The sequence below is a fragment of the Megalobrama amblycephala genome, linkage group LG19 (assembly GCF_018812025.1).
Source record: "Megalobrama amblycephala isolate DHTTF-2021 linkage group LG19, ASM1881202v1, whole genome shotgun sequence".
Classification (NCBI taxonomy): Eukaryota; Metazoa; Chordata; class Actinopteri; order Cypriniformes; family Xenocyprididae; genus Megalobrama; species Megalobrama amblycephala.
This window is the reverse complement of record NC_063062.1, coordinates 5,181,367-5,209,164: the sequence shown is the minus strand read 5'-3', so window position 1 is coordinate 5,209,164 and position 27,798 is coordinate 5,181,367. Positions and strand designations below refer to the sequence as shown.

Genomic DNA, 27,798 nt, shown 5'->3' with positions numbered 1-27,798 from the left:
GTTTCCCTGTGTGATCAGTTTTATATTCAAATTACGTCTAGGGATTGATATTGATATTAAAATCATTAAAGGGGTCCTTGATTATGATTTAACTTTTTTTTAACTTTATTTAGTGTGTAATGTTGCTGTTTGAGCATAAACAACATCTGCAAAGTTACGATGCTCAAAGTTCAATGCAAAGGGAGATATTTTCTTTAACAGAAATCACTTTTTAAGGAATACATTAAACAGTTGGTAGGGACTACAACAAGCTTCTTCCTGGGTTGGTGACATCACAAACCCCAAAATTTACATAAACTCCGCCCCCGAGAACACACAACAAAGGGGGTGAGGCCATATTGGGCTGCTTTAGAGAAGAGGAAGAGTTGTTGTAGTAAAGTGTTGTTATCATGCCGTCATTTTACGCCAGACTGCTTCACAAACGAGGGTCAATTCAAAGCTGGATTTGCACAAAAGATTAACATGACGGCACATGCTAGTGGATGAGTTGAATCAACTCCACAGCAACTACATAAATTTATCCACTAACCATTCAAAAACGTCCAGTTTCATTCTAAAAGTTGTAACTTCTTCCTGAGTCTCTCCATCAGTGTTGACTCCGGTCTGAACAATGTAAGGCTGAACACCGTTACTGACAATCCTCATTTTGGCTGCGTGAGATTCTCCAGCTTTATTGTTGTTGAGCAACCGAAGCACGAGCTGTTAAAGCTCCGCCCTCTTCTGGAAAGCGAGCCGGGAGCAGCAGCTCATTTGCATTTAAAGGGACACTCACAAAAACGGTGTGTTTTTGCTCACACCCAAATAGGGGCAAATTTGACAAGCTATAATAAATGGTCTGTGGGGTATTTTGAGCTGAAACTTCACAGACACATTCTGAGGTTATATTACATCTTGTAAAAGGGGCATTATAGGTATTATCATTTTATTCAATACTACAAAAACACAGACAAGAGACACTTGAACATAGTCACATTAATGAAAATATTTTAAAATAAATGTTTCAGTTTATGACATTAGTACATGTTTTCACTGTTTTTATTTGTTTTTATTTATAAAATGTGAGCGCATTCTGAAATGTTGCATATGACAAAATATATTTTTTTTAAATAAAAAACCTACATATTTTCTCCCAATATAATTTTCTAAATAATTACAGAGGAATCTTGAAGAAATTAAAATAGTTTCTTGTTCTAGTTCACAAAATTCACAAGCACATTCAATTTATATAATTTCAATAAATGTGTAGCCGGAAAAAATTGCATATTTCATAAGATACTTATTTGATTTTGTTATTGATGCTTGTCATCCTGCCAAATAAAGAAGACAAAAAAAATATTGGTGCAGGAAACCGAGCAAACAGTAATTCTTATAACCTTACTACTACCTTTGTCCAGCATCTTATTGGACAACAATGACCTCCAAATACGCAGCAGCACCCCAATCTTTCATTGTCCGTTTCAAACGAGTCCTTATTTGGAGAGCGTATCCATTGGTTAGAATGCGTGTCAATCAGCTTCCGTGGTCCCGCCCCCTTGCTCAAATATCAAGCGGTGAATGGTCAACAGACGGGCTGCTACTGTCTGCTCGTATCCACAGCGACTTAATCTGGACCTGGATGCGTGCTGAAGGAACCTGTTCGCAATAACAAGAAATAAAACACTCATCCGAACAACTGCGGCGTTCATGTCACCGGATAAAGATGCTGTCGGCTTTGGTTAGCGCGTTTTACCTGGGCGACCGGAGAGTTTGGTCGATGTGACATTGCTTGAGCTTTTTGTTCTGGTCCCGGACGCAGACCAGCGATCGTGCGTTGAGAAGATGTTGAGTCGGCTGATGAGTGGCAGCGTCAGAAACCTGGAGCGAGAATACATGTGTACGGTCAGACTGCTGGATGATACGGAGTATACCTGCACCATTCAGGTCAGTCTCAGCAGCAGCAGCAGCAGCAGCACCTGTGCTGCCGAAAAACAGCGATCAGCAGACCTTTTGTTGCAGGCTGGGAGAAGCGTGCGCAGTGGGTTTTAATAGCAGGTGCCAGCAGCATCCCCCCTAAAACCGGCATGTTACTTCTAAGTGCTGCAATGCTCGTTTGATAGAGTGCAAAAGCTGTCTCAGGTTGTTTTTGGATGGAGCGGGCTTGTTTTGCTCTCATCTTGACTATTGTTGATGATGTTGCATTCCCATAAATCAGAACACACACTGAAGTGCTGCTGCTGCTATACTGGAATCTGCTCTGTTTATTTATATGGCTTTGTGTATTTTAATTGATCAATTTCTTTTCTATAAGGTCTGTAAGAGCAGTCCCAAATACATTTGGACCCATAATGGGTAGGTTCAAGATGTTTTGGGAACGTCCTGAGGGATGTTTTGGTGCTACTATAACTACTATGCACTTACAAAAGAAAAATATTTTTTAGTTTACTTAGTTTACAGTGTACTTACTGTGTTCATGTTGTATCGCAAAACACTTTTGTTGCTGTTGAGGTAGGATAAGGGTATGTTTAGGGACAAGTTTGGTGGTACGGGTGGGTTAAGGTGTAAGAGAAGGGTCAAATTATAGATGTACAGAAATTAATTACAGCTTTAATTACATTTAGGTTTTTAAAAAAAATAAAACTACAGTGCGCGTACTTACATTTACTTACAGTGTACTACTTACCAAAGAAAATACTGAGTAATATAAGATAACTACATGGGTTAAGGTTACACTAAAAAATGCTGGGTTATAAACAACCCAAGTTGGGTTAAATATGAACAAACCCAGCAGTTGGGTTAAATGTTTGCCCAGCGTGCTGGGCAGTTTTATTTAACTCAACTATTGTTTAAAAATTACTATGGCTGGCTTAAAATGAACCCAAAATAGGTTGGAAATGAAAAATCAGATGCGTAATTACTAGAGGCAACAGTAAAAATCAAAAGGTGAACATTTATTAATAAGCAGTTTAATAAAGGTTTATTATTTATTAAACTTATGAATAAATATTTATTTATTAAACATATTAATACATGTTAATTACCAACCTATTTGGGCTTCATTTTAAGCAAACAATATAGTCATTTTTAAACAATAGTTGAGTTAAATACAACTACCCAGCAGGTTGGGTCAAACATTTAACCCAACCGCTGGGTTAAAACAACCCAAACGCTGGGTTTGTCCATTTTTAACCCAACTTGTATTTTTTTTTTTAGAGCGTTTAGGTGTAGGTTCAGGGTTAGTACCTAGTTATTACCCAATTATTATAATTACAATATTATATTACTATATTATAAGAACAGGACTGTAAAATAAAGTGCTACCTATAACTATGTTGTAAAAACATGTACACACACAATAACTGCGTTCTATCAAAAGATTAATTTAAATGCCTGTACATAGCAGTTAAAGACACTTAATATAAAGTGGAATCAAAGTCTATCATTATTTACAAAAAGTCTTTTTTTCCCCCTGTGGAACATAAAAGGAGATGTTCTACAGAATGACAGCTTCAGGAAGAAAGATACAATGAAAGCCTAACATTTTGCCTGTACATCAGCATCACTCTATGTCTGGACTGAGTATCTCTAGTAAACACATCAGGACTGGCTTCAGAGGATGTGTTTATTAAACGCATGTGTCCCCTTTACAGTTTATTATCATAGTATTGGAATTGCTCCATAAGCAGGAAAGTGTTGTATGGATTCTGGCATGATGTCAACACTACACATCCATTAATAATGTACGCTTTGGTCTCCAAAACTGCCCCTTGGGCACTTGTAAATCAAGCAGTTTAGTAAAGCAGCATGGATGGCTGGCTGCTAAGCACTGGCTGTTACAGGAGTGTGTGAAATCCGGCAGATTATAGGAGGTCTGTTACTCCGTCATGAACGGAGGGTTACATCATAAACACTAGAGATGGAGAAACAACCAAAATTAACTATTTCACTCTTTTCAGTTGAAGTTAGTCGATGTTTCTAAATGATCAAACACTAATAGTAGTTTTTCCGTTTTATTTTTCTTTATTTAACCCTTTGGTTCTGCTCGCGTGGCGTTCAAAAATGACAGATTTTTTTTTATTTCAATGAAATGTACTTCATTTTATTTTGAAAATGTTTTTTTATTTAATATTTTGTATTTTTAGGGTATTTTATGGTACTAAATTTTATTTATGGAATAGTTATGATGATTTATTACCTGTTATTCACTTTTTGAGCTTAGACCTGAAAATTACATTTCTAAATTAAATGGTCGTAAATCTTAAATGCTTTGGAGCACTGACTTTAGTTTGGTCTTTGTTTAAGGAAGGCACTTGGCAGATTATTGCTGAAGTGAAACAAAGAAAAGGTTATAGAAATTTAAGTTTATTATTATGAAAAATGCATAAAAAGAAATGTTAAAAAAAAATTGTATATGAAATATATATTTTACGAAACACGTTTTACTCTAAAAATCTAAACAAGTTATGTTTCAAATTTGAAGTTGATATCTCAAAAAATGAGCTTTCAGTAAGATTTTATTTGGCCGCAGTACCAAACGTTTCCACTAGACGAAATTCGCTTCCCATTCATTTCCAATGCGGGCATTTTTGACCATGAATAGTACAAATGTGACTATTTTTCTCAAGATCATTTAGTCTTTTTGAATCTTGTCCATGATTGTTTTTTTTGTCAAGTCAAGTCAAGTCACCTTTATTTATATAGCGCTTTTTACAATGCAGATTGTGTCAAAGCAGCTTTACATTGATAACTGGTACATAATTTTTGCTGCACAGCAGCTCTTAAAGAATAGTGTCAATGCAGGCAGATCAAAGCACTGTTGAATAAATGTCAAGAATACTGTTGAATATCAAATGTCAAGTCAAATGTCAAGTGTCCCCAACTAAGCAAGCCAAAGGCGACAGCGGCAAGGAACCCAAACTCCAACAGGTGACATCAGGTGGCAAACAAGTCGCAAAGAGGTGTTAAAATGGAGAAAAAAAAACCTTGGGAGAAACCAAGTGCATGTTTTGTGTGTTCTCATAGCAAGTGCCTAAACCTTTACCAAGTTTTGTTCCATTCTGATGAATAAAAAATTCTTAAAAAAACAAAACGTAACATTTTTCGATCAAAAATGACCAAACAGCACTGGAGGGTCAAACATTACTTGCACTTGTAAAGGTCGTTTTTACAATCCATCCATATATAATACTTTTGAGAGAAGGTCTGTTTTATTACCCTGCTGTCCTGAAGGGAAATCCTAATTGTTTTCCACATTTAAAACTCCTTATTTGTTTTAGATGAACATTGTTGCAGGGACACACAATTGACATTGTGATTTGGTGTGTTTTGCCTATTTTGGTAGGAATATTTATTTATTTTTTTGTAAAATATGTTGTATAATATCATACATGGAAGAGTTAGCCCAAATGTCATGATACTGATTAATAATTATTTCTATTAGCTTCATATAAAAAACAGAGAATGCATAAATTATAGATGAAGTTTATGCAACAAAGATGATATTTTTTCATTTTTGGGATCCCTCATTTTTTATTCAAATAAGAACAAAGACAAGAGATACTTGTACGTATAGTCACATAATAATAATAATAATAATAATAATAATAATAATAAATAATAATGTACTTATTCACTTATTCAGTGTTTTGTTTATGTGAGAAATTTGAGCATGTTTTTGCATATAACAACAAAATCCTACACAATATTCATATTAGTGGATCAACCGATGCACGTTTTTCAGTGATTAAATCTTGAATTATTATATTTGTTTATAATAATATTAGTTATTTAATAAGAGGTTATTAACAGAGACAGATGTGATTTCTTTTAATAGGAGACATTTTTTCTTGTATGGAGCTGTTTGTCTTTCTTTGAGGAATCCTTTGTTTCTTGTGTAGCTTGAAATGAAACGGGAGCCCACAGATCGCTTTCTATTACAGTCAATCTGAGAGAATCCTATTTCTCAGCCCTCAGAAGTCTGCGAGGACTGTGGCTCCTAGATGACACGTACTCCCTCAGGGCTTTCATAGAGTTTCGACACATCAAGACAATCATTGCATGTTAGAGAGGATTAGAAGGAGGAAAAAAGGAAGGAGTTTTTTCAAGAGCCACCTGAGTGAAGACTTTAAACAGGCTTTATGAGGAACGAGTGTTTGTTTTATTGCCACAATCAAACATTGTGTTGACCTGTTGATATTTAAAGGCCTGTTGGGATGCTTTTACAGTAAAAGAGAAAATTATTTGAGGAAAATGGAAGGGAATATGTTGGTGATTTCAAATGAAGGAATGATTTCTTAGTCCTTGCGATGATAATTCTGAGTAATCATATTCTGACGGCACTTATACATGTCTTAAGATGTTTTCTTGGCTTACAGTGAAATATCTGATGACATCGTATGTAATACTGTAAATGTGGATGATTTTACCTCTTGTTTTTTCTACTATTAATTTAAATACAGCACAAAAGTATAAAAAAGGCCTATTCTTGTTTGCTCAAAATGTAAAAACCATTGACAGAATAAAAACACTGAACAATATCATTACTTTAAAGCCGTTATTATACTTTTGTGCTACAGATTATTTAATAAAACAACCTCACAAAAATCAAAGACCCACTGTAAAAAAAATCTGTTAAATTTACAATAAAAAACTGCTAGCTGAAATTGCTGCAAATTAACAGTGACATTTATAACAGTATATTTAATTAAGTGATATAATATACCATTAATATACCAAATGTACTTGAATTTCCAAAATTTTGCTTTTTTAAATGTAATGATAACCACCATACAGGTGGTAAAACAGAAATCCACATGATCAATTGCCTGTTCATAAAACATGGCCAGTTCTCACATGTTGACACAAACATACATACAAAGACATAAAATAATAATAATCATTACATAACAGACAATGTTAAAAAAAAACACACACACCCTAATGTCAATTGGAAGTCAAATGTGAAGTCATACAGGGACTTCAGGAAATTTTTTACTGTTTTTGTCTGTAATTATATGATAATTCATAGTTTTTACTTGCATAAACCATAAATTTGACAGTAAAGTTACATATAATGCAATGTTAAACCATATACATTTTTCGCCCTAACTTAGTTTTTTTTACAGTCTTTTTCTGTAAAAGTTACAAACATTTTTTCAATAAAAATTATTTTAATTATTTCAATTTAATTTAATTATTTTTATGTTAAAATAATTTAGTAACACTTTACAATATGGTAATAATGCATTAACTAACATTTACAATGTGCAATGCATTTGTTAATCTTTGTTAACGTTAGCTAATAATAAAGCTCAGGTCCATTAAATAATATTACCAGAGACAACCTTTGATTTTAATGATGTATTAATAAACATATTAAATAAAATAAAAAAGGTAATTGCAACTTTTTATCTCACAATTCTGACTTTTTTCTCAGAATTGTGAGATTTAAACTCGGAATCGCTCGATATAAAGTCAGAATTGCATTCTTTTTTCCCTGACAATTAGACATTATAACATGCAATTACGAGTTTGTCTCACAATTCTGACTTTATAACTCACAATTCTGACTTTATAACTTGCATTTCTGACTTCTAATCTCACAATTCTGACTTTATAACTTGCATTTCTGACTTCTAATCTCACAATTCTGACTTTATAACTCGCAATTCTGACTTCATATCTCACAATTCTGACTTTATAACTCGCAATTCTGACTTTATAACTCACAATTCTGACTTTATATCTCACAATTCTGACTTTATAACTAACAATTCTGACTTTATAACTCGCAATTCTGACTTTATAACTTGCATTTCTGACTTCTAATCTCACAATTCTGACTTTATAACTTGCATTTCTGACTTCTAATCTCACAATTCTGACTTTATAACTTGCATTTCTGACTTCTAATCTCACAATTCTGACTTTATAACTCGCAATTCTGACTTCATATCTCACAATTCTGACTTTATAACTCGCAATTCTGACTTTATAACTCACAATTCTGACTTTATATCTCACAATTCTGACTTTATAACTAACAATTCTGACTTTATAACTTGCATTTCTGACTTCTAATCTCACAATTCTGACTTTATAACTTGCATTTCTGACTTCTAATCTCACAATTCTGACTTTATAACTTGCATTTCTGACTTCTAATCTCACAATTCTGACTTTATAACTCGCAATTCTGACTTTATATCTCACAATTCTGACTTTATAACTCGCAATTCTGACTTTATAACTCACAATTCTGACTTTATATCTCACAATTCTGACTTTATAACTAACAATTCTGACTTTATAACTCGCAATTCTGACTTTATAACTCACAATTCTGACTTTATAACTTGCATTTCTGACTTCTAATCTCACAATTCTGACTTTATAACTTGCATTTCTGACTTCTAATCTCACAATTCTGACTTTATAACTTGCATTTCTGACTTCTAATCTCACAATTCTGACTTTATAACTCGCAATTCTGACTTCATATCTCACAATTCTGACTTTATAACTCGCAATTCTGACTTTATAACTCACAATTCTGACTTTATATCTCACAATTCTGACTTTATAACTAACAATTCTGACTTTATAACTTGCATTTCTGACTTCTAATCTCACAATTCTGACTTTATAACTTGCAATTCTGACTTCATATCTCACAATTCTGACTTTATAACTCGCAATTCTGACTTTATAACTAACAATTCTGACTTTATAACTTGCATTTCTGACTTCTAATCTCACAATTCTGACTTTATAACTTGCAATTCTGACTTCATATCTCACAATTCTGACTTTATAACTCGCAATTCTGACTTTATAACTCACAATTCTGACTTTATATCTCACAATTCTGACTTTATAACTAACAATTCTGACTTTATAACTCGCAATTCTGACTTTATAACTCACAATTCTGACTTTATAACTTGCATTTCTGACTTCTAATCTCACAATTCTGACTTTATAACTTGCATTTCTGACTTCTAATCTCACAATTCTGACTTTATAACTCGCAATTCTGACTTTATAACTCACAATTCTGACTTTATAACTTGCATTTCTGACTTCTAATCTCACAATTCTGACTTTATAACTCGCAATTCTGACTTTATAACTCGCAATTCTGACTTTATATCTCACAATTCTGACTTTATAACTAACAATTCTGACTTTATAACTCGCAATTCTGACTTTATAACTCACAATTCTGACTTTATAACTCGCAATTCTGACTTTATAACTCGCAATTCTGACTTTATATCTCACAATTCTGACTTTATAACTAACAATTCTGACTTTATAACTCGCAATTCTGACTTTATAACTCGCAATTCTGACTTTATATCTCACAATTCTGACTTTATAACTAACAATTCTGACTTTATAACTCGCAATTCTGACTTTATAACTTGCATTTCTGACTTTATAACTAACAATTCTGACTTTATAACTCGCAATTCTGACTTTATAACTCACAATTCTGACTTTATAACTTGCATTTCTGACTTCTAATCTCACAATTCTGACTTTATAACTCGCAATTCTGACTTTATAACTCGCAATTCTGACTTTATATCTCACAATTCTGACTTTATAACTAACAATTCTGACTTTATAACTCGCAATTCTGACTTTATAACTCACAATTCTGACTTTATAACTCGCAATTCTGACTTTATATCTCACAATTCTGACTTTATAACTAACAATTCTGACTTTATAACTCGCAATTCTGACTTTATAACTCACAATTCTGACTTTATAACTTGCATTTCTGACTTCTAATCTCACAATTCTGACTTTATAACTCGCAATTCTGACTTTATAACTCGCAATTCTGACTTTATATCTCACAATTCTGACTTTATAACTAACAATTCTGACTTTATAACTCGCAATTCTGACTTTATAACTCGCAATTCTGACTTTATATCTCACAATTCTGACTTTATAACTAACAATTCTGACTTTATAACTCGCAATTCTGACTTTATAACTCGCAATTCTGACTTTATATCTCACAATTCTGACTTTATAACTCGCAATTCTGACTTTATAACTAACAATTCTGACTTTATAACTAACAATTCTGACTTTATAACACACAATTCTGACTTTATATCTTGCAATTCTAACTTTATATCTCACAATTCTGACTTTATAACTAACAATTCTGACTTTATATCTCGTAATTCTGACTTTATAACTCGCAATTCTGACTTTATATCTCACAATTCTGACTTTATATCTCGTAATTCTGACTTTATAACTCGCAATTCTGACTTTATATCTCACAATTCTGACTTTATATCTCGCAATTCTGAGTTTATAACTCGCAATTCTGACTTTATAACACACAATTCTGACTTTATATCTTGCAATTCTAACTTTATAACACACAATTCTGACTTTATGTCTTGCAATTCTGACTTTATAACTCGCAATTCTGACTTTATGTCTTGCAATTCTGACTTTATAACTCGCAATTCTGACTTTATAACACACAATTCTGACTTTATATCTTGCAATTCTAACTTTATAACACACAATTCTGACTTTATGTCTTGCAATTCTGACTTTATAACTCGCAATTCTGACTTTATAACACACAATTCTGACTTTATATCTCGCAATTCTAAGTTTATAACACACAATTCTGACTTTATGTCTTGCAATTCTAACTTTATAACACACAATTCTGACTTTATGTCTTGCAATTCTGACTTTATAACTCGCAATTCTAACTTTATAACACACAATTCTGACTTTATATCTTGCAATTCTAACTTTATAACACACAATTCTGACTTTATGTCTTGCAATTCTGACTTTATAACTCGCAATTCTGACTTTATAACACACAATTCTGACTTTATATCTTGCAATTCTAACTTTATAACACACAATTCTGACTTTATATCTCGCAATTCTGACTTTATAACTCGCAATTCTGACTTTATAACTAACAATTCTGACTTTATATCTTGCAATTCTGACTTTATAACTAACAATTCTGACTTTATAACTAACAATTCTGACTTTATAACACAATTCTGACTTTATATCTCGTAATTCTGACTTTATAACTCGCAATTCTGACTTTATATCTTGCAATTCTGACTTTATAACTAACAATTCTGACTTTATAACTAACAATTCTGACTTTATAACACACAATTCTGACTTTATATCTCGTAATTCTGACTTTATAACTCGCAATTCTGACTTTATAACTCGCAATTCTGACTTTATAACTAACAATTCTGACTTTATATCTCACAATTCTGACTTTATATCTCACAATTCTGACTTTATATCTCGCAATTCTGACTTTATAACTAACAATTCTGACTTTATATCTTGCAATTCTGACTTTATAACTAACAATTCTGACTTTATATCTTGCAATTCTGACTTTATAACTAACAATTCTGACTTTATAACTAACAATTCTGACTTTATAACACAATTCTGATTTTATATCTCGTAATTCTGACTTTATAACTCGCAATTCTGACTTTATAACTCGCAATTCTGACTTTATAACTAACAATTCTGACTTTATATCTCACAATTCTGACTTTATAACTCACAATTCTGACTTTATATCTCACAATTCTGACTTTATATCTCACAATTCTGACTTTATAACTCACAATTCTGACTTTATATCTCACAATTCTGACTTTATATCTCACAATTCTGACTTTATATCTCACAATTCTGACTTTATAACTCGCAATTCTGACTTTATAACTAACAATTCTGACTTTATATCTCGCAATTCTGACTTTATAACTAACAATTCTGACTTTATAACTCGCAATTCTGACTTTATATCTCAAAATTCTGACTTTATATCTCGCAATTCTGACTTTTTTTCACGCAATTCTGAGAAAAAAAGTCAGAATTGTGAGATAGAAAGTCTCAATTACCTTTTTAATTTTTTTTTTCATGGTGGAAACACGCTTCCATAGTACCAGCATCAGCAATACTTTAAAGTAAATAATAAATGTTTTTCTATGGTATTTTGCAGATTTGAATCTGTGCATGCTAATCGTAGCCAGGCTGTGCTCTGTAGTGAGCGCCAGGCAGGGAGGTGAGCAGCAGGGCTGATATATAGCTGGAGTCACTCCAGTGCAGACAGCAGCAGGTGTGCCTTGTGCAGCAGTGCTGTGTTGTTTGGCACAGTGACGTAATGGAGGAGAGACTGTGACAGAGCAAGCTGCCAGCTTTCCTTTCTCTCTCCCTCTCTGCAAGGATGTAGCCAGGGAATAATCCACACTAGCTTGGGCAGCAGAGGTTCAGAGTGCACAGTCATTGTTTAACATCCTTTCTGCCCTCCGCTGCTCCCTCTATACGAGTTGCAGGCCTGCCAGCTCGGCCTCTGGGTTCCAGGACACCTAGTCCGGGAAAGGAGCAAGTGAAAGGCGGAACTAGGTCAGCCTTTTATTCTCTCCCTCACTCCCTCCCTCTTTACCCCAAATATCTTGTTCCCACTATGCTGAGATTCAGTCCCTCCAGGAAGTGCTTTCATCACCAGCAGATAGCTTCCTTTAAAGCTCCCCCGTGGCTTCAGACCTGCTTGTGAATTGGCCTAGCTTGTGTTTTTCTTTTGACAATCAGCAAACACGCTGTTCATATTTTGTAGTAGCTCAGCGGAAGATTGGTTCACTTAACGTGCCGCTAATGTTCTTTTCAAAATGCAACCCATGTTTCCATGCTGGAATGATCGTGAAACTGAAGGTGTGATATGGGGAAATCTGTACGACACAATTAAATGTGTTAAGTGTAGCACATTGCAGCTGATGTGACGCTCAGAAATGCTGACTATACAAAATTTACTGGGTTCATTTGCTTAACTCAGGCTACATTTAAATCTACATTTCATCTGAAAATAAATACAAATCTTCCTCATGTTATTATGAAAATGTTTCATTTTCCTGTTTCTCTCAAATCCAGCAGGATGATGATTAGGGCTGTAACGATATGCGATATGAAACTGAAATCGCGATACGCAGGTCCACGAACCTGTATCGCGATGTGAGAAGGCAGAATCGCGACACACCCCTTCCAACTCCCAGAGTTATCCTTCCTGTCCAGATCCAATGCTACCACATTTTTAAATTACTATAAGTATTAGGGGTGTAACGATTCATCGTAGATGGTGTGTCTCAATCAGCTCTCTAGTTCAGTAAGTGTTTCGGGCACACATTGAATCTTGCAAGCAGGTTTAAACGTTTCTCATGTCAGTCTCTTGCATGGTCGCGTGAGAAACGTCGTGGCTTTCTTTCACCGCAGTGCACAGCAACAGCTGTGCTCACAGAAAAGCAAAAGACGCTTGCGATGCTTTGCTTTAAGAAGTTCTGTGGGGCCGTTCACATATTGCGTCTTTTCCGCGTGCAAGTCAGTTATTATTTTCAAATGTAGCCGCGCGGCAGGCGCGCTCATAAAGGGATCAACGCGGTCGCGACGCGCGTGCAATTCTCAACTTCTCAGAATGCCGCAAGCGCACCGCAGGTCGTGTGACAAGAATCAACCGATCAGCTATGGCCTTTCCGTAACAAAACATCAAAAGCTCAGCCGAACAGCTGATCATAGCTGTACATGGTGGTTTTTATATCTTATCTCCATCAATATATCTCGTAGTAAAACTAATGCAAGGGCTAGAAATCATTTATCCTTTGCAGAAACATCCTGATCCTCTTGGAGAGCTCAGTTCATGGTTGCATAGCAACGACCGACGCCACGCTAGCGCAAGCGCTTTGCAAAGAAGGAGAAGCGGTGCGGCCGCGCCTTCCACGCGTTTTTAGACGCGATATGTGAAAAATATCTTTAATCTTCTAAATTTAACATTTTTTTTTCAGTGACAGACAGCCCTATTCAACTGTTAATTTGAATACAGAAGGTTTTTATTAAAATTTTATATTTATTTATTTTATTGAAATGTGATCTTGTATGTACAACAAGGAAAATTATTGAAATTTGTTTATGTTTTTTTAATAAATCTTGTTTGAATTTCAGTTTCATTTTGTTCAAAATATCGTGCTACGTATCGTATCGTGAACTCCGTATCGAGATACGTATCGTATCGTGACCTGAGCGTATCGTTACACCCCTAATGATGATGCTTTCATACAGTGGAAGTAAATGGTGACCAGGGGCTGTCAGACTTCAAAAATGACAATAAAGCACCATAATTTAAAAATCCATATGACTGTTGCACTATATTCCAATTAGGGCTGCACAATACTGGAAAAAAAAAATGACTTTGCAATGTTTTTTTTGTACAATTAATATAAATTTAAAATAACTTTTTACCAATGAATTGAATAGCTAAATTTTGAAAGCATTCAAAATTCTAGAATGATTTGGATGATTTAGGGGCTGTTTACACAACGTTTTCAACTAAAAACGGCAAACTTTTTATGCGTTTTGGCTGTTCATTTACATGACAACAGAGTTTTAGGGGCCTGAAAATGTTAACTTTTGAAAACTAAAAAAACATGAATATGTGAAAACGGTGACGTCACGCACATGCGTTTTACGCTTTCAGGCGCGTAATGTTCCTTTACAAAGTGACATCGCCAGCTACTGGCCTGGCTGCATAATACAACGTTTTTAGTCGTTTTCGACATCGTCATCTGTACGCGAAAAAATGCAAAGAAATTTTTTTCCGTTTTTAGTACACTGTTGTCGTGTAAACGTACCCTTAATTGACATCTGCATAGGAAATAAATAAACCAATCAATAAAAATAATTTAAATAAAATAAAGGATTAAATAATTCAAATAAAATAAATTTGGGAAAAAAATGAAAAATTCATAGAGTATGTATACTCTTTACAAGAACCAACTTGAACTTTTTTCAGTAACCATAAAGTACGAAAAAGTTCTTTATTGGCAACGTTTCGATCATATGATCTTCATCAGGCATCCTGATCAGGCATCCTTGCCTTATGAAGATCATACGATCATACTATAAAATATTAATTGTGATTATTTTTATTGTGATTATTATTAAATAAAAATATTAAACAAAATAAGAAATATATTGCAATAATTTCAGTAATTAAAAAAATAATAAAATAATTTTATAGTACAACAACTGTAACATTTCATTACTAATACGATGTTTTGATTTCTTAATTTTCACACGTTAAAAGTAGAGTTGTGCGATTAATCGATTAAAAAGATTGCAATCTCGATTCAAACCCCCACACAAAATCACAGCGGAACATTCAAATTTGTGTTTGCGCTGCCGCTGAGCCAGAGAGAGCAGTTGTCATATATAGGTATGAAACAGCTTCTTTTCAACTACACAGTATCGTTATTTCTGTGTTGCAAATATTCAAATTATCACAGAAGCACTGGGATAAAAGATTATATTTCAGATATAAACACTGATGTCTACGAAAGCGAGCAAAATACATTTTGAAAGTAGTTGATGATGAAGCACGCGGTGATTCTATTTTAGAAACGATTTCTATTTCTCTGCGATGTCGCGGCTGGAACAACAACACAAAGTATGGCAATGATAACCTCAGGTAATGTTTATGTGCTTTATTTATTGTTAAAAGCATCTAATGTCATTCTGAATATCATTTTGTGTTCACAGCTTTGTAGCCGTACTGAAAGTAATCATGGATAATTCACCTCAGATCGTGAAAATAAATAAATGGTCACAAGAACGTTCAAACTGTCAACTCATTGTGAAGAAACAAGTGTATTCTATGGGAAAGATTGTTTCAGTCACAGTATGCATAATATTTATGAATTTAATTGTGTACTCATCCATTTCATTGTGATTGCCATACGCTTCCCAAGAGAGCCAGCCCTCACGCTCTTCTGATTGACTGTGGTTTTTGATTGATTTTGTCGCGTCGTAGTCGTGTCACGTTTGGTGTGGACAGACAGACTGCTTGTCGCTAGAATCGCATCGCGTTTGGTGTTTTGCCACTAGGTGGTGACAAGTGACTGTTAAAATGTATTTGTCATTGAATCATTCATTCAAGAGATTCATTCAAAAATGCTGATTCTTCCAGTAATCAAACAAATAAAGTAGGTATTATGAGTGAGTCATTGAATCATTCATTTAAACACGATTATAAAAAATAATTAAACATTTCAATTAGACTTCAGCAATTAACATTTTGTCAGAACCTCTGGTAAATTACATGTTATTTTGTTTAGTTGTCTGTTCAGAATCATGGAAAAATTGTGAACTCTAAAAAAAAAAAAAAAAAAAAAAAAATCATGATTCTCAATTTATCAAGAATCGTGCAGCTCTAGTTAGACTTTAATCAAAACTTGACATAAAAATGGAGTTTATTCAGGGTGGATTCCATTTTTTTCCACAAATGATAACAAGGATGTGAGGGATAAACAGTCTTTTCAAAGGGCCATATACTGTCGGTGTCAATCATTCAGCTGTGGCAAAATTGAAAATTGAAAATATCTTTAATGGAATAAAAATAGAAGTAGACCTGCATCAGTCTTTTACCTAAAAAAAGTTTGCAATGACTAGCATGACCCTAGATGTTCAGCTGGCATGAATTATGTATTGTCTCTCTATATCTGAGGGAAGAGTGAGCTCTCATCATAAGATGCCCTTGCAGAGGCAATTTGAATTTTACTGAGGCTGCAGCTCTTTGCGTCCCTCTCCCTCGCTGTTGTTCTCAGTGATTGCAGGCAATTTACAAGCTTCTCACATCTACAGGTCACAGTGAAAAAGCACACAGACAACCGCGGCTAGGCCGCGTTAACAGTGAGAACATGATGAGAGTGTGTTTGAGTGGGTTGAGAGAGAAAGAGAATCACAAATTAGCACACACATCACATACATGTAATTGTCCTCTAAACACAAACACAAATAATGGAGTATTTGTGCGTTTAAGGTTGCCATGAAGGTTATGTGTTATTCAGTTGGTTTCTTGGTGGACTTTCCGGCTTCATATTCCTGTGAGGACATGTGGGCATCTCTACTTATCACTTCTTGTGTTTTGGTACCCTGGAACTCTAATTAGCGCTAATTGCAAGTGCACTCAACCATGCTGAAGATGCATCTCTCTGAAATCCATTGCCATATTGCTCTTTCTAACCAGAAAATGTGTTGAGGAAATGCTTTCGAGATGCAGTCTTGCGTTTTAGAGGAAAAAAGAATTGTGTGTCAGCCATTTGCGGCAGAACATGCTGTGTTACTTCTAGGTGAATGATCCCACGGTGTAAAACGTGTGTTTGTGGTGCAAAAGCAAGTACTTTCCTCTAGGATCACTCAAGCACAATTAGAGATATTTTACAGGGTCTGTGAAGAAAATCAAGGCGCCGTCTCTCCAAATGCAAGTTTTTTTCCCAAGAGAATAAACCTTTTTTGTCATTTTTTTATATTATATTATATTATATTATATTATATTATATTATATTATTTATTATAAAAGTTTTAAAAGTTACATTTTTTTAGGCTGGTATGCATCAACAGTCTAATAGCGCTCATCACTATCAGAATGAGTGAGCTGGCCAATCAGATCAAAGAAGGCGGGGCATATTGTTCACAGAAGATGAATGCGAATTCCAATGAGATGCTTTTGTTTTATCCAGTGATGCAAACTACTCAACATTTTTATGAAATATCGCCGTTTTGAATTGAAAACATATTATTATTTGATTCATATGATATGATTAATGTAATTTATAACTGAATGTGACGGGACAAGAAACATTTTGCATTTTTGACATACTAGACTAAGTGTGAATATATATATATTTTTTATGTATTTTTTATTTATATATATATATATATATATATATATATATATATCAACCTGAATTCACCCTATATGTGTGTGGTATATATATATATATATATATATATATATATATATATATATATATATATATATATATATATATATATATATACACACACACACACATATATATATTCGATATAAATAATAATACAGTATGTATATACTTTTATATATAATTGCAATATAGTATATGGCAGTATTTAATAATATAGAATAATAAGAAAAATATAAAAAATAAGTCATTTTGCTCATATTGATCACAAAAACTCATTCTGATCACTGGCTGTCAAGTTTACTTGCAGTTTTGCTTTGCTTTCTTTTAGTTTTTTATTAATTTGCTGTGGTGTTATATTTGGTAGCCCTGTCCATAGTGAAAGCTATAAAATCTTGCTACACAAACTGTATATTGAACATCAAATATGTTCTGATGAGCTGTTATTGTATTGCATCATTCAGAAAGACACATTTTTTGCTGCTCGAAACTTCGCGGCGTCATGCCTGACTAGGAAACCAGGAGTAAAGCCCAAATGATATGATAAGACAGGTCAACATATCACACTCTCTGATAAAATGTTTCTTTAAACCCACCAATTTGTTCTGTCCTTACAGAGTAAATAAGCAAACATCACAGACCCCTTTATCAGCAATTCATGCCATATTTTTGTGCTTTTAAGCAGCAACTGCTTCTGATGATTGTGATCGTGTTTCTAAAGAGGGTTTGAGCCCTGATTTACCGCCGCTGGTTCTGCTCTCTTCGGCCTCCTCCTCCACGTCGGAAATCATCTTATGAGAGGATGATGAATGAAATTAATGGCTCTATAATCTCTTGGCGGTTTGAAAAACAGCATGTGTGAGTATGTGTGTTGGCTGGTTTAATGATTCGAGCCTGCCATGGCTATATCATGTGTGTGTGCGGCGTATATATCTGTGCATGTGGGAGGTTGAAGAGACTCGAGTAAAGAAATCTCACTCATAATAATCCCTGGCCCTTTAAGGAGCTTTCATTTTGAACAGCTCAGGCTAAAAGTGGGATGTGTCTTCCTCATCATGACTTTCTGCCTATCATCCCCAGCAGCGAAACCCTTGCGTTGGGTATATGAAAGACGTCTCTGTATAATTATGTTGCTACTTATAGAAAAAAGCTTGATAATCCTCAAACTGAAGATGTCCGATTTGAACCCCCAAACTGCTGTCATGGATGAAGATGAGCTTGAAAAGCTAGTTATTATTGAGAATGCTGTCCTCTGTATTTTAAACGTTCTATATAATTGTATTCTTAGTCACAATATTACAGGCTTTCCATATGACCCTTCTTTACATTGTCTTATTTTTGAATGTTTAACTTGGAAATAAACGGTGGTAAAAAAAAAAAAAGTGGGATTTTGGGAAATATAAAATAAATATAAAAGATAAAATATTGAAGAATCTGCTCTGTTTGTGACTTTAAGAACTCCTTTGTACTAAAGGTCAGATTTCTAAGCAAAAGTAGGAAATTTTGACATTTATAAAATATATATATATATATATATATATATATATATATATATATTATATAAATTATTAATATATAATATATATATATATAGTATAGTGTATATATATATATATATATATATATATATATATATATAATTAACAAATTAAATTTAATTATAATATATATATTATTTGTAATTTATACTTATTTATAATCTTATTTGTAATTATATATATCATTTATATATATTATATATATGTATATATAAATAGTATATATATAATTAATTACATTTAATTAAAATATATATATATATTATTTACAAATATTATTTATAATATTTATTTTTTTAGTTAATTTAATAATTATTTATAATTTATATATATAGTGTGTGTATATATATATATATATATATATATATATATATATATATATATATATATATATATATATATATATATATATATATATATAATATAATAATATATATATATATATATATATATATATATTAGGGGTGTGACGAGACCAGTATCTCACGAGACGAGACGAGACTCGAGATTGAGTTCACGAGACGAGACAAGATGGCGAAATACATGACTAGAAAAAATATTCTGCAGGTGTATTTGAAATGTTTTAACTAACCATTTTGTAATGAATGTCATTTCAGTTCTACTTTCTGAGACTGAATTATCATATGCAGTAAAAGACAACAATACTCAAGCACTGTAAAAGGTTTTGCCACTAACTCAACTGACTGGCTTCTCTTCTGTATGATTTCAGTCTCTTCAGATCTTACTGTACATGATTTATGAGCTTCTATAACTTTTGACCTCCTAACTGAACTCCTCTCCACAAACTGATCACAGAAATAAAACAGTATAAATAAAAATGGTAACACTTTACAATAAGGTCTCATTTATTAACATTAATGTATTAACCAACATCAACTAACAACGAGCAATATATTTGCTACAGTATTTATTAATCTTTGTTTGTTAGTTGATAAAAAATAGTAATTCATTGTTAGTTCATGATAGTTCACAGTGCATTAACTAATGTTAACAAATGAAACCTTATTGTTTGTACTAGTAAATAATAAGAAGAGAAAACTGTTATTCATTTTTATGGTAACACTTTACAATAAGTGCAACCATAATCGCACTCTCTCAATATTCAAAGATCAAATAAGACCAAATTTTTCTTTGATACAGAGCTGAGAGATGGTTACAACTACACTGCCCAGCCTAAAATAGGTTTCATATTGAGAGATATCTGTATTCATCAGGGAGCCGCTTTCAAATGCGGGGTATTGAAATCACGTTTGAATGCGCGCGCGTTTACTTTCACTTTCAACACGTTATCCAACTGAATTAAATGTTTTTTTTTATTTAAATACAAAGCAAAACGACAGTGGAGGCATAATGTAAACGTAGCGGTGGCATATTCTTTCCTAATCATCCTAACCATCCTAACACTCTGTCATGGCAACATCACGAGACTACTTTTCGCCTCGACGAGAAATCTCGTCACAGTTTAGTCTCGCGAGATCTCGTCACACCCCTAATATATATATATATATATATATATATATATATATATATATTATTTTTATATATTTATTTAATATTATTTTATAATATATATATATATATATATATATATATATATATATATATATATATATATATATATATATATATATATATTCCCTGTTTTTACATTTCGATTACCTTTGGCGTAACTCTCTTTAACATCTTTAAAAACATTAATAATTTTAACTTAGTCAAGTCTTAAAATTAATATCCATTTTTTTATGTTGTACTTTATAATGTTGTGATGACTGAGCTCACTTGTAGAATTTTTAGCAACTGTCTTTCTATTCTATTTTTACTTTATTCTTAATTAATTTTGCTTGTGTTAAGAGCAAGTTATAAAATGAATATGTAGAGCATTCCAATGTTTTATTAGATTTTATTTAATACATATAGTATGTACATTTACAAACAGAAGGAATTTATTGAAATTCAGAAAGTGAGGGGAGGAGATAATTCAACAGTAAGGACCGAGTGCTCAAATGGTATCAGGGTTCTTCACAGTTGCTTGGGTGACTCCCCAACAACATGCTCAAATGTGTTGGCAAATAGTGTGGATGTCCCTCTGCACACACTGTAACAATAGACAAATAGTCCTTACACTGCAAATAAATGGATGGAATCTTGTTGTTCTCACACTGACCTTTCTCAACAGTGGCTTGTAATGGAAACCTGCCAGTAATGTGGATGACAGTGACGTCATACAAAGACCTCAAGCTCTGTCTTTCCCCCGTACCTGACCTCATTCTCTCTTTCCCACGCCGGCTGCTCTTCAGCCCTGCTGATGCTTCTGTCACACCCCTCTGAGATTTTGTAATGTAACTGTTTGTGCAATATTTAGGTCTAGTATCTAAATCTTGATGTCCTTTTCAGTTTATTTATAATGTTTAAGTGTTCCAAAAGAATTTGTCCAGATTACTCAGCATGGAAATTCTTGTAATTTAATGCTGGTGATTTCATTGGTCGGCTTGTTCTTTTGAGGAAGTTTGGCTCGTTTCATTGGCTGGATTTCAGAGCAGACCATATACTGTCTTTGTTGTATTGGTTAAAGTGCTCCTTTAGTGATTCTCTCTCTGTAAAACCTTATTTCGTTACGTCATGAGCTCTTTGTATAATAGCTCTCTTTCAGCATGTGATTTTAGTGCTTCTATAACTTCACTCATCACCAACAAGGAGTCAGTGTCTGGATTCTCACTAGCTTTACAGTCTTATGTGATATACTGTATACTAATCTTGAATAAAATGCTGTGCGGCTTGTTTATAAATGCCAGTTAGCGAAGGATTGGAGTTCAGAGTTGTTCATTGGAATCTTTAGCATGTGGAGCCATCACATGAACCATAAAGAGATGTAATTAAAATTTCAGAAATATGTTTGAACGTGTCAATATTTGACATCAAGGATCATTTAATATTTGACATCAAGGTTTTGGATCCTACTGAGCTTTGTTGATTAAGTACATGTGTTTTATGAATTCTAAATTAACATTCGAATGCAAAAACTGAATAATACATATACACATACACACAACAGTTCTTTCTGGTTCTCGAATCTGATTGGCTGAGAGCCGTGCGATATTCTAGTGATAACAGCACTCCTACCTTATCACCGTTTGTATCGCTCCGCTTGAAGCGACTGTCATGGCGGCCAAGCAAATCCACTGTATTTTTTACAAATACTACACTTGTACCACGAACTGTAGTTTTAAGAGTTTTTAGGTGAGAATGTAGTTGTTTAGACCTGAAATATGTGACTCATATTGAATCATAGCACCTATTTTACAATTTGTTTAGATGTTTTCGGAGATGCGAGCTCCAGGCCGTCAGCAGCCGTTCAGGGCTCGTGTACCCGCTGAGAACAGCTTCATCTCGGCCAATGCTTCGGTGATTTGCCGCTGGTTCTTATAGTGGTTACACAATTAATTAATTAATTTTGGGTATATATAAAACGGGAAATCTTTGGTCTTATTAATCTATTACTTGTTCCAGAGCAAATCAAATTGGGCTATGTTAAATTTAAAAATTTAACATTAAGGCTATATTTAACTTCCTGTAGAGCACGGCTTTTGTTCGTTTGACTGCATTTTACAAATGCGTTTATTTCCTATTGTCATTTACAATGGCTGTTGTTGTTAATTAAATATTGTTGTTCAACAAATATTATTTTACATTATAATTACATTAATACGGCATTAGATGGCGGCGACTTTACGAGTGAATGATTCAATCGCAAGAAACTTTCAAATTGAAATGGACTTTTGTAAACAAAGGACGTTGTTTTAGCGCTTTTATGGAAAATTCCCTTAACTGTAAAAAGGACGAATACAAAGATCGATTACCTCAGCGGACATTCAAATGGATTTTTATAATGGATATAATTTTATGGACAACGACCTGAAGAATGAATGTTATATAAGACACAGGTATATAACTTTCCCCCCACCTCCCTCTCTCTCTCTAATACTGTACAAAATAAAATGAGTTTCAATGGAGGGACTCAACATTCCTTCGTTACTAGTTCTAAAGTGATGTTTTAGAATTAGTAACAGAGCTTTGATCAAGTTGTCAACTTGAGATTTGGATCCGTAGCGGAAGGGAGTAGTTCTGCACAAAAGATGGTTTTAAAGACACTCCTTTGTTATCTCATATTCATTTACACACTCCATTGAACTGGTGTATAAACGCAATATCACACTCATAGCCGTGCGATATGGCTGCATATCAGCACACTGTAATTACCTGCGGCCTCGTGCCGAATCACACCAAGTTATAACTACTGGCACAACCGACAAAGCAGAAAAAAATGTTTATTGTTTAGCCCTGAAGTTCATTCCACCGGTTAGTAAATTGTAGTTAAGAGATATGACTTGGATAAAGGAGACAGTCTGTCCCGGCAGCGGAGCAGTGCAGTGTGTTCCCTGGCACAGTATTGCGCTGTCATCACTGCACCAGTGCAGCTGAAGACACACCGTCTGTGACAAACTCGCACCGGGAATATGGTTCACGCACTGAGCTGCTCTTTCTCTGCTGGTTTATTAGTGCCACTGTAAATGCTGCACAGCATGAAGTTCAGGCATGTGTCTTCCTCATCATGCATGTGTTTGTTTGTGGATGTGTGTGTGAGACGAGTAGCTGTCACACTGTGTGCTCACCGATCATTCCACACTGTTGCTACGGATGGGATATTAAAGATTAAAATGTGTGCTAGGCCTGAATGTTTCATGAAGAGAAACCTCACTAGTGCGTGGCTGGTGTTTACCCATGTCATGGTGCAGGGACGATGCTATTGGCTGGAGTAGAGAACACGTCAGGACCGAACTAGGGGATTACATCAGCGGTACAAAGAGAGCGAGAGTGAGAGAGAGAGAGAGTATGTGCAGTAGGACGGAACAGAGATATTAATGTTTACTCCTATATCCAGAAATTTATCTCTGCCTCTGCCTCACTTGTTTTGGAAATTAATAGCAATGCGAGTCTGACAGCTGTGAGTAGATGCACTTTAACTGAGAAACAAAATTACAAAGGCGGCACAGAAGCTGCCTCTCAAGCGACGTATTTTACGTTTACATAATAAGAAGTGAACACTTTTATGCTGCACAGAGGCAGAAATAATGCTGTGAAATGTTTTAAATATGAAATGATGCAATTTAAAATTAATTAATAATGGCAGTTGGATGTAACGCAACAGACTGGAACAGATCTCAGGGGTCTCGAGACCTGACTTGACTGTTTCACTTCAGAATTCAAATTTCCTGATAATTTACTCACCCCCATGTCATCCAAGATGTTCATGTCTTTCTTTCCTCAGTCAAAAAGAGATTAAGGTTTTTGAGGAAAACATGATTCCAGGATTTTTCTCCATATAGTGGGCTTCACCAGGGATCAACGGGTTGAAGGTCCAAATTGCAGTTTCAATGCAGCTTCAAAGGGCTCTACACGATCCCAGACGAGGAAAAAGAGTCTTATCTAGCGAAACAATCGGTAATTTTCTAAAAAAAAAAAAAAATGTATATACTTTTTAAACACAAATGGTCATCTTGCAATGCTCTGCGATGCGCCACGCATTACGTAATCACGTTGGAAAGGTTACGCATTTAAACTGGATGCGTCAAAGCGAACGTTCTTTCACTCTTCCATGTTGTCGACAAACTCGTGGAGTATGTCAGAAACTGAATGCGCATCTGTATACTGTATCAGTGTAGACAGCATCAGTGATTATAATGGGTTCTAATTGCATTTGACGTGAATGTCAGCCGTTAAGCGACTGAATGCCAGTGGGCGCGGCCTATAGAGCCATGATGTATAACTATTAGTCGATGTCTTGCTCTGGAGGTCATATGCAAAAGTATATTTACGTCATAGATCCTGCAATAGAGTACCTCAGAGATGACGTGTTTTTGTATGCAAAACCCGGAAGCGAGTTAGCATTTTAGGACTTTAGGTTCTATCGCCCTAAAGTCTATGGGTTTTTTGAATGGGTTTTTGCTAAATCGCCTGAAATAAGGTCTGTGGTTAACAAAGCCTCTAAATATGTTCATGTTTTGATTTTATGACATAAAACACACCAGTTATAACCCGCTTGTGATTTTTTTAAAACCTTTATTGTGTCTTAAAAACGGCGGTTGCTAACAAGTTGCTAAAAGGGACTACTTCCTTTGGTGGGACTTTAGACGTCATCATGATAAAAAGGACATTTGGACAGCATTTCTCATGAAAAAGTGGATAAGTATTCATACACAGCGCATATTATTATCAGCGAGCTTGTTTTTAAATAAAGTTGTTTTTTAAATAAAGTTTGAGGAAGCTTGATGTTGATCCGCGACAGGGATGAAAATTAGCACCCGCCACCAGCCAAATGCGGGTGATTTTGTGTTGTGGCGGGTAAACTCGTTTCACCTACCGGCCACCGTGGCGGGTAAATAAAATTCCTAGTACTGAAATGTATATCAGTTCATGGTTTGTGTGTGTATAAGAGAGAAAGAGAAAATGTCAGTATTTCATTATGACTTGAGATTAAATAAACTGCTTAAGTATTGTAGATCTTGTAGTATTAATTTTCACATGCAGTTATACATTGTCGGTTAAAAACAAGAAAGTGGCTGGTAAAAACATGAGTGGCTGGTAGATTTTGAAATCCACCAGCCACAGTGGCCGGTGGACAAAACAGTTAATTTCCATCCCTGATCCGTGACCATGCTGTGCTGTAGCCTACTGTTAGCTTTTTATATCTGACGACTTTATTTAGGCTTCAAAATGTATAAATGTTGTGTTAACTTGTAAAGATTATCTTGATAGAAAAAACGTGTAAGTGTCATATCCCTTTGTTAAACACAGAGCTTATTTTTTTTGTGATTTTCCAAAAGTCTATGAGAAAAATGCATAGGCTTTTGATCGAGGGAACCCGTGCGCCGCTAACTTCCGGGTTGGCCAACAAAAACACGTCATCTCTGAGGTACTCTATATGAAAACGAGATTTTTTTTAGAGCTTCATTAAATAAATGCTTTGTTTGAGGAGAATGTTTTAAGCTATGAACTTGCAGGATGTTGTAATGGTACAAAGACCTCTTATATGTCAAAAGATTGAAACAAATTTGATTTCTCATGCCATGACCCATGTAACACCATTTGTAATTTCTGACAGGAATGAAAATGAGGCTGTGAGGGATAGATAGAAGGTTTTATACTGGTTTTACAACATAACCGACTGTTCAGCTGATGGGGAAAAAAAAACTTTCAGTAGATAAAATCTTCCTAAAGCTGTTTTGAAAATTGAGTTGTGAAAATTACTTGATCTTGGACCTTTATCCAGTGCTTGCCATTGTAAAGACTGCAAGTCTATCCCACACAGCCTCCTTTTTAATCCATTTTAAACCTGTCTAACCTGACTAAGGTCTATTGAGACCTGTCTTCAATACTAGTGGCTGAGGAGGGTCAGAGCTGCATATTTTAATGTCTTTCATGTGCCATTGCAGCTAAGTAAGTTTAGTTTAGTGATCATAGATATTCATCAGCACAGATGATATCAATATTTATAGTCTGATAAACATTACTGTCACAAGGTCCGGGCTGACTTATTACTGCCAGAGATTTTAATATGTGCTGCCAGCAACAATATATAGCTGTATACACACCAGATGACATTGAACTTTGTCAATTCAGGCCAATATTAAATTAAGCGGAAGAGGGTCACACATCTAGACTGACATTTCTGCCTCAATTTTTGCAACAAATCTGATTCTATGGACTGTGTCAAGCTTAAAATGAAGCTCATGTTTCAGGTTTCAGATATCACGACAGTGTGTAGGCATAGTAAATGCACTTTATGTTGTTTGGTGGGTGCACTATAGCACAGGACAGGCAAACTTGGCTAAAGGAGGATGTTCAATACTCATAAACCTCCTTCATTTGACTGGTATAAGCTGCCGCTCGCTCACTGACAGACTCTGGAGTGCAGAAGACAGGATGTTTAAAGACTGACACTGATTTTACACTTCATTCATGCAGAGCACATCCATCCCATGTTGCAAAATGTAAGAGGAGATTAGATATTGGATCTCGGCCAGTTTAAAATATCAGATATATTTATCATATTCTGTGCATAAATGAAAAGGGTACTACCAATTGCAGTTGCTTTTAAAAATGATTGCTGAATGCTCCCTTGTCTTCCCATGGGTCAGAAATAGATAGTCCTGAGAGTGTTTCCATATATGCCATCTTTAATGGGACTCAAAATATGTGGGAATGGACCTTTTCTACTAAGGCTGTAACTACAGAGATATTAGATAAGTAATGCAATAATGCTGTACAATAAAAACACAGTACCGTTCTGCTGTAATATCAGCGGCTTGTTTTTACCACCAGGCACCATTGGGAGAGTTGTGTTTCAGGCTTGCTAGTGTTCAAGCACGATTGTGCGTTGTTGCAGTATT

The 27,798-nt window shown here is 34.4% G+C and overlaps 1 protein-coding gene across 3 annotated transcripts in view; it reads left to right on the top strand.

The window, feature by feature from the left end:
• The first annotated feature begins 1,522 nt into the window (after positions 1 to 1,522).
• LOC125253822 (FERM domain-containing protein 5) overlaps positions 1,523 to 27,798 on the top strand; it is a 163,228-nt gene continuing 136,952 nt past the window's right edge. For all 3 annotated transcript variants that reach the window (XM_048167984.1, XM_048167985.1, XM_048167983.1), the window contains exon 1: positions 1,523 to 1,920. In XM_048167984.1, coding sequence (XP_048023941.1) covers positions 1,819 to 1,920 — 102 coding nt within the window. In that variant the 5' untranslated portion in view covers positions 1,523 to 1,818. The remainder of the gene's footprint in view (positions 1,921 to 27,798) is intronic.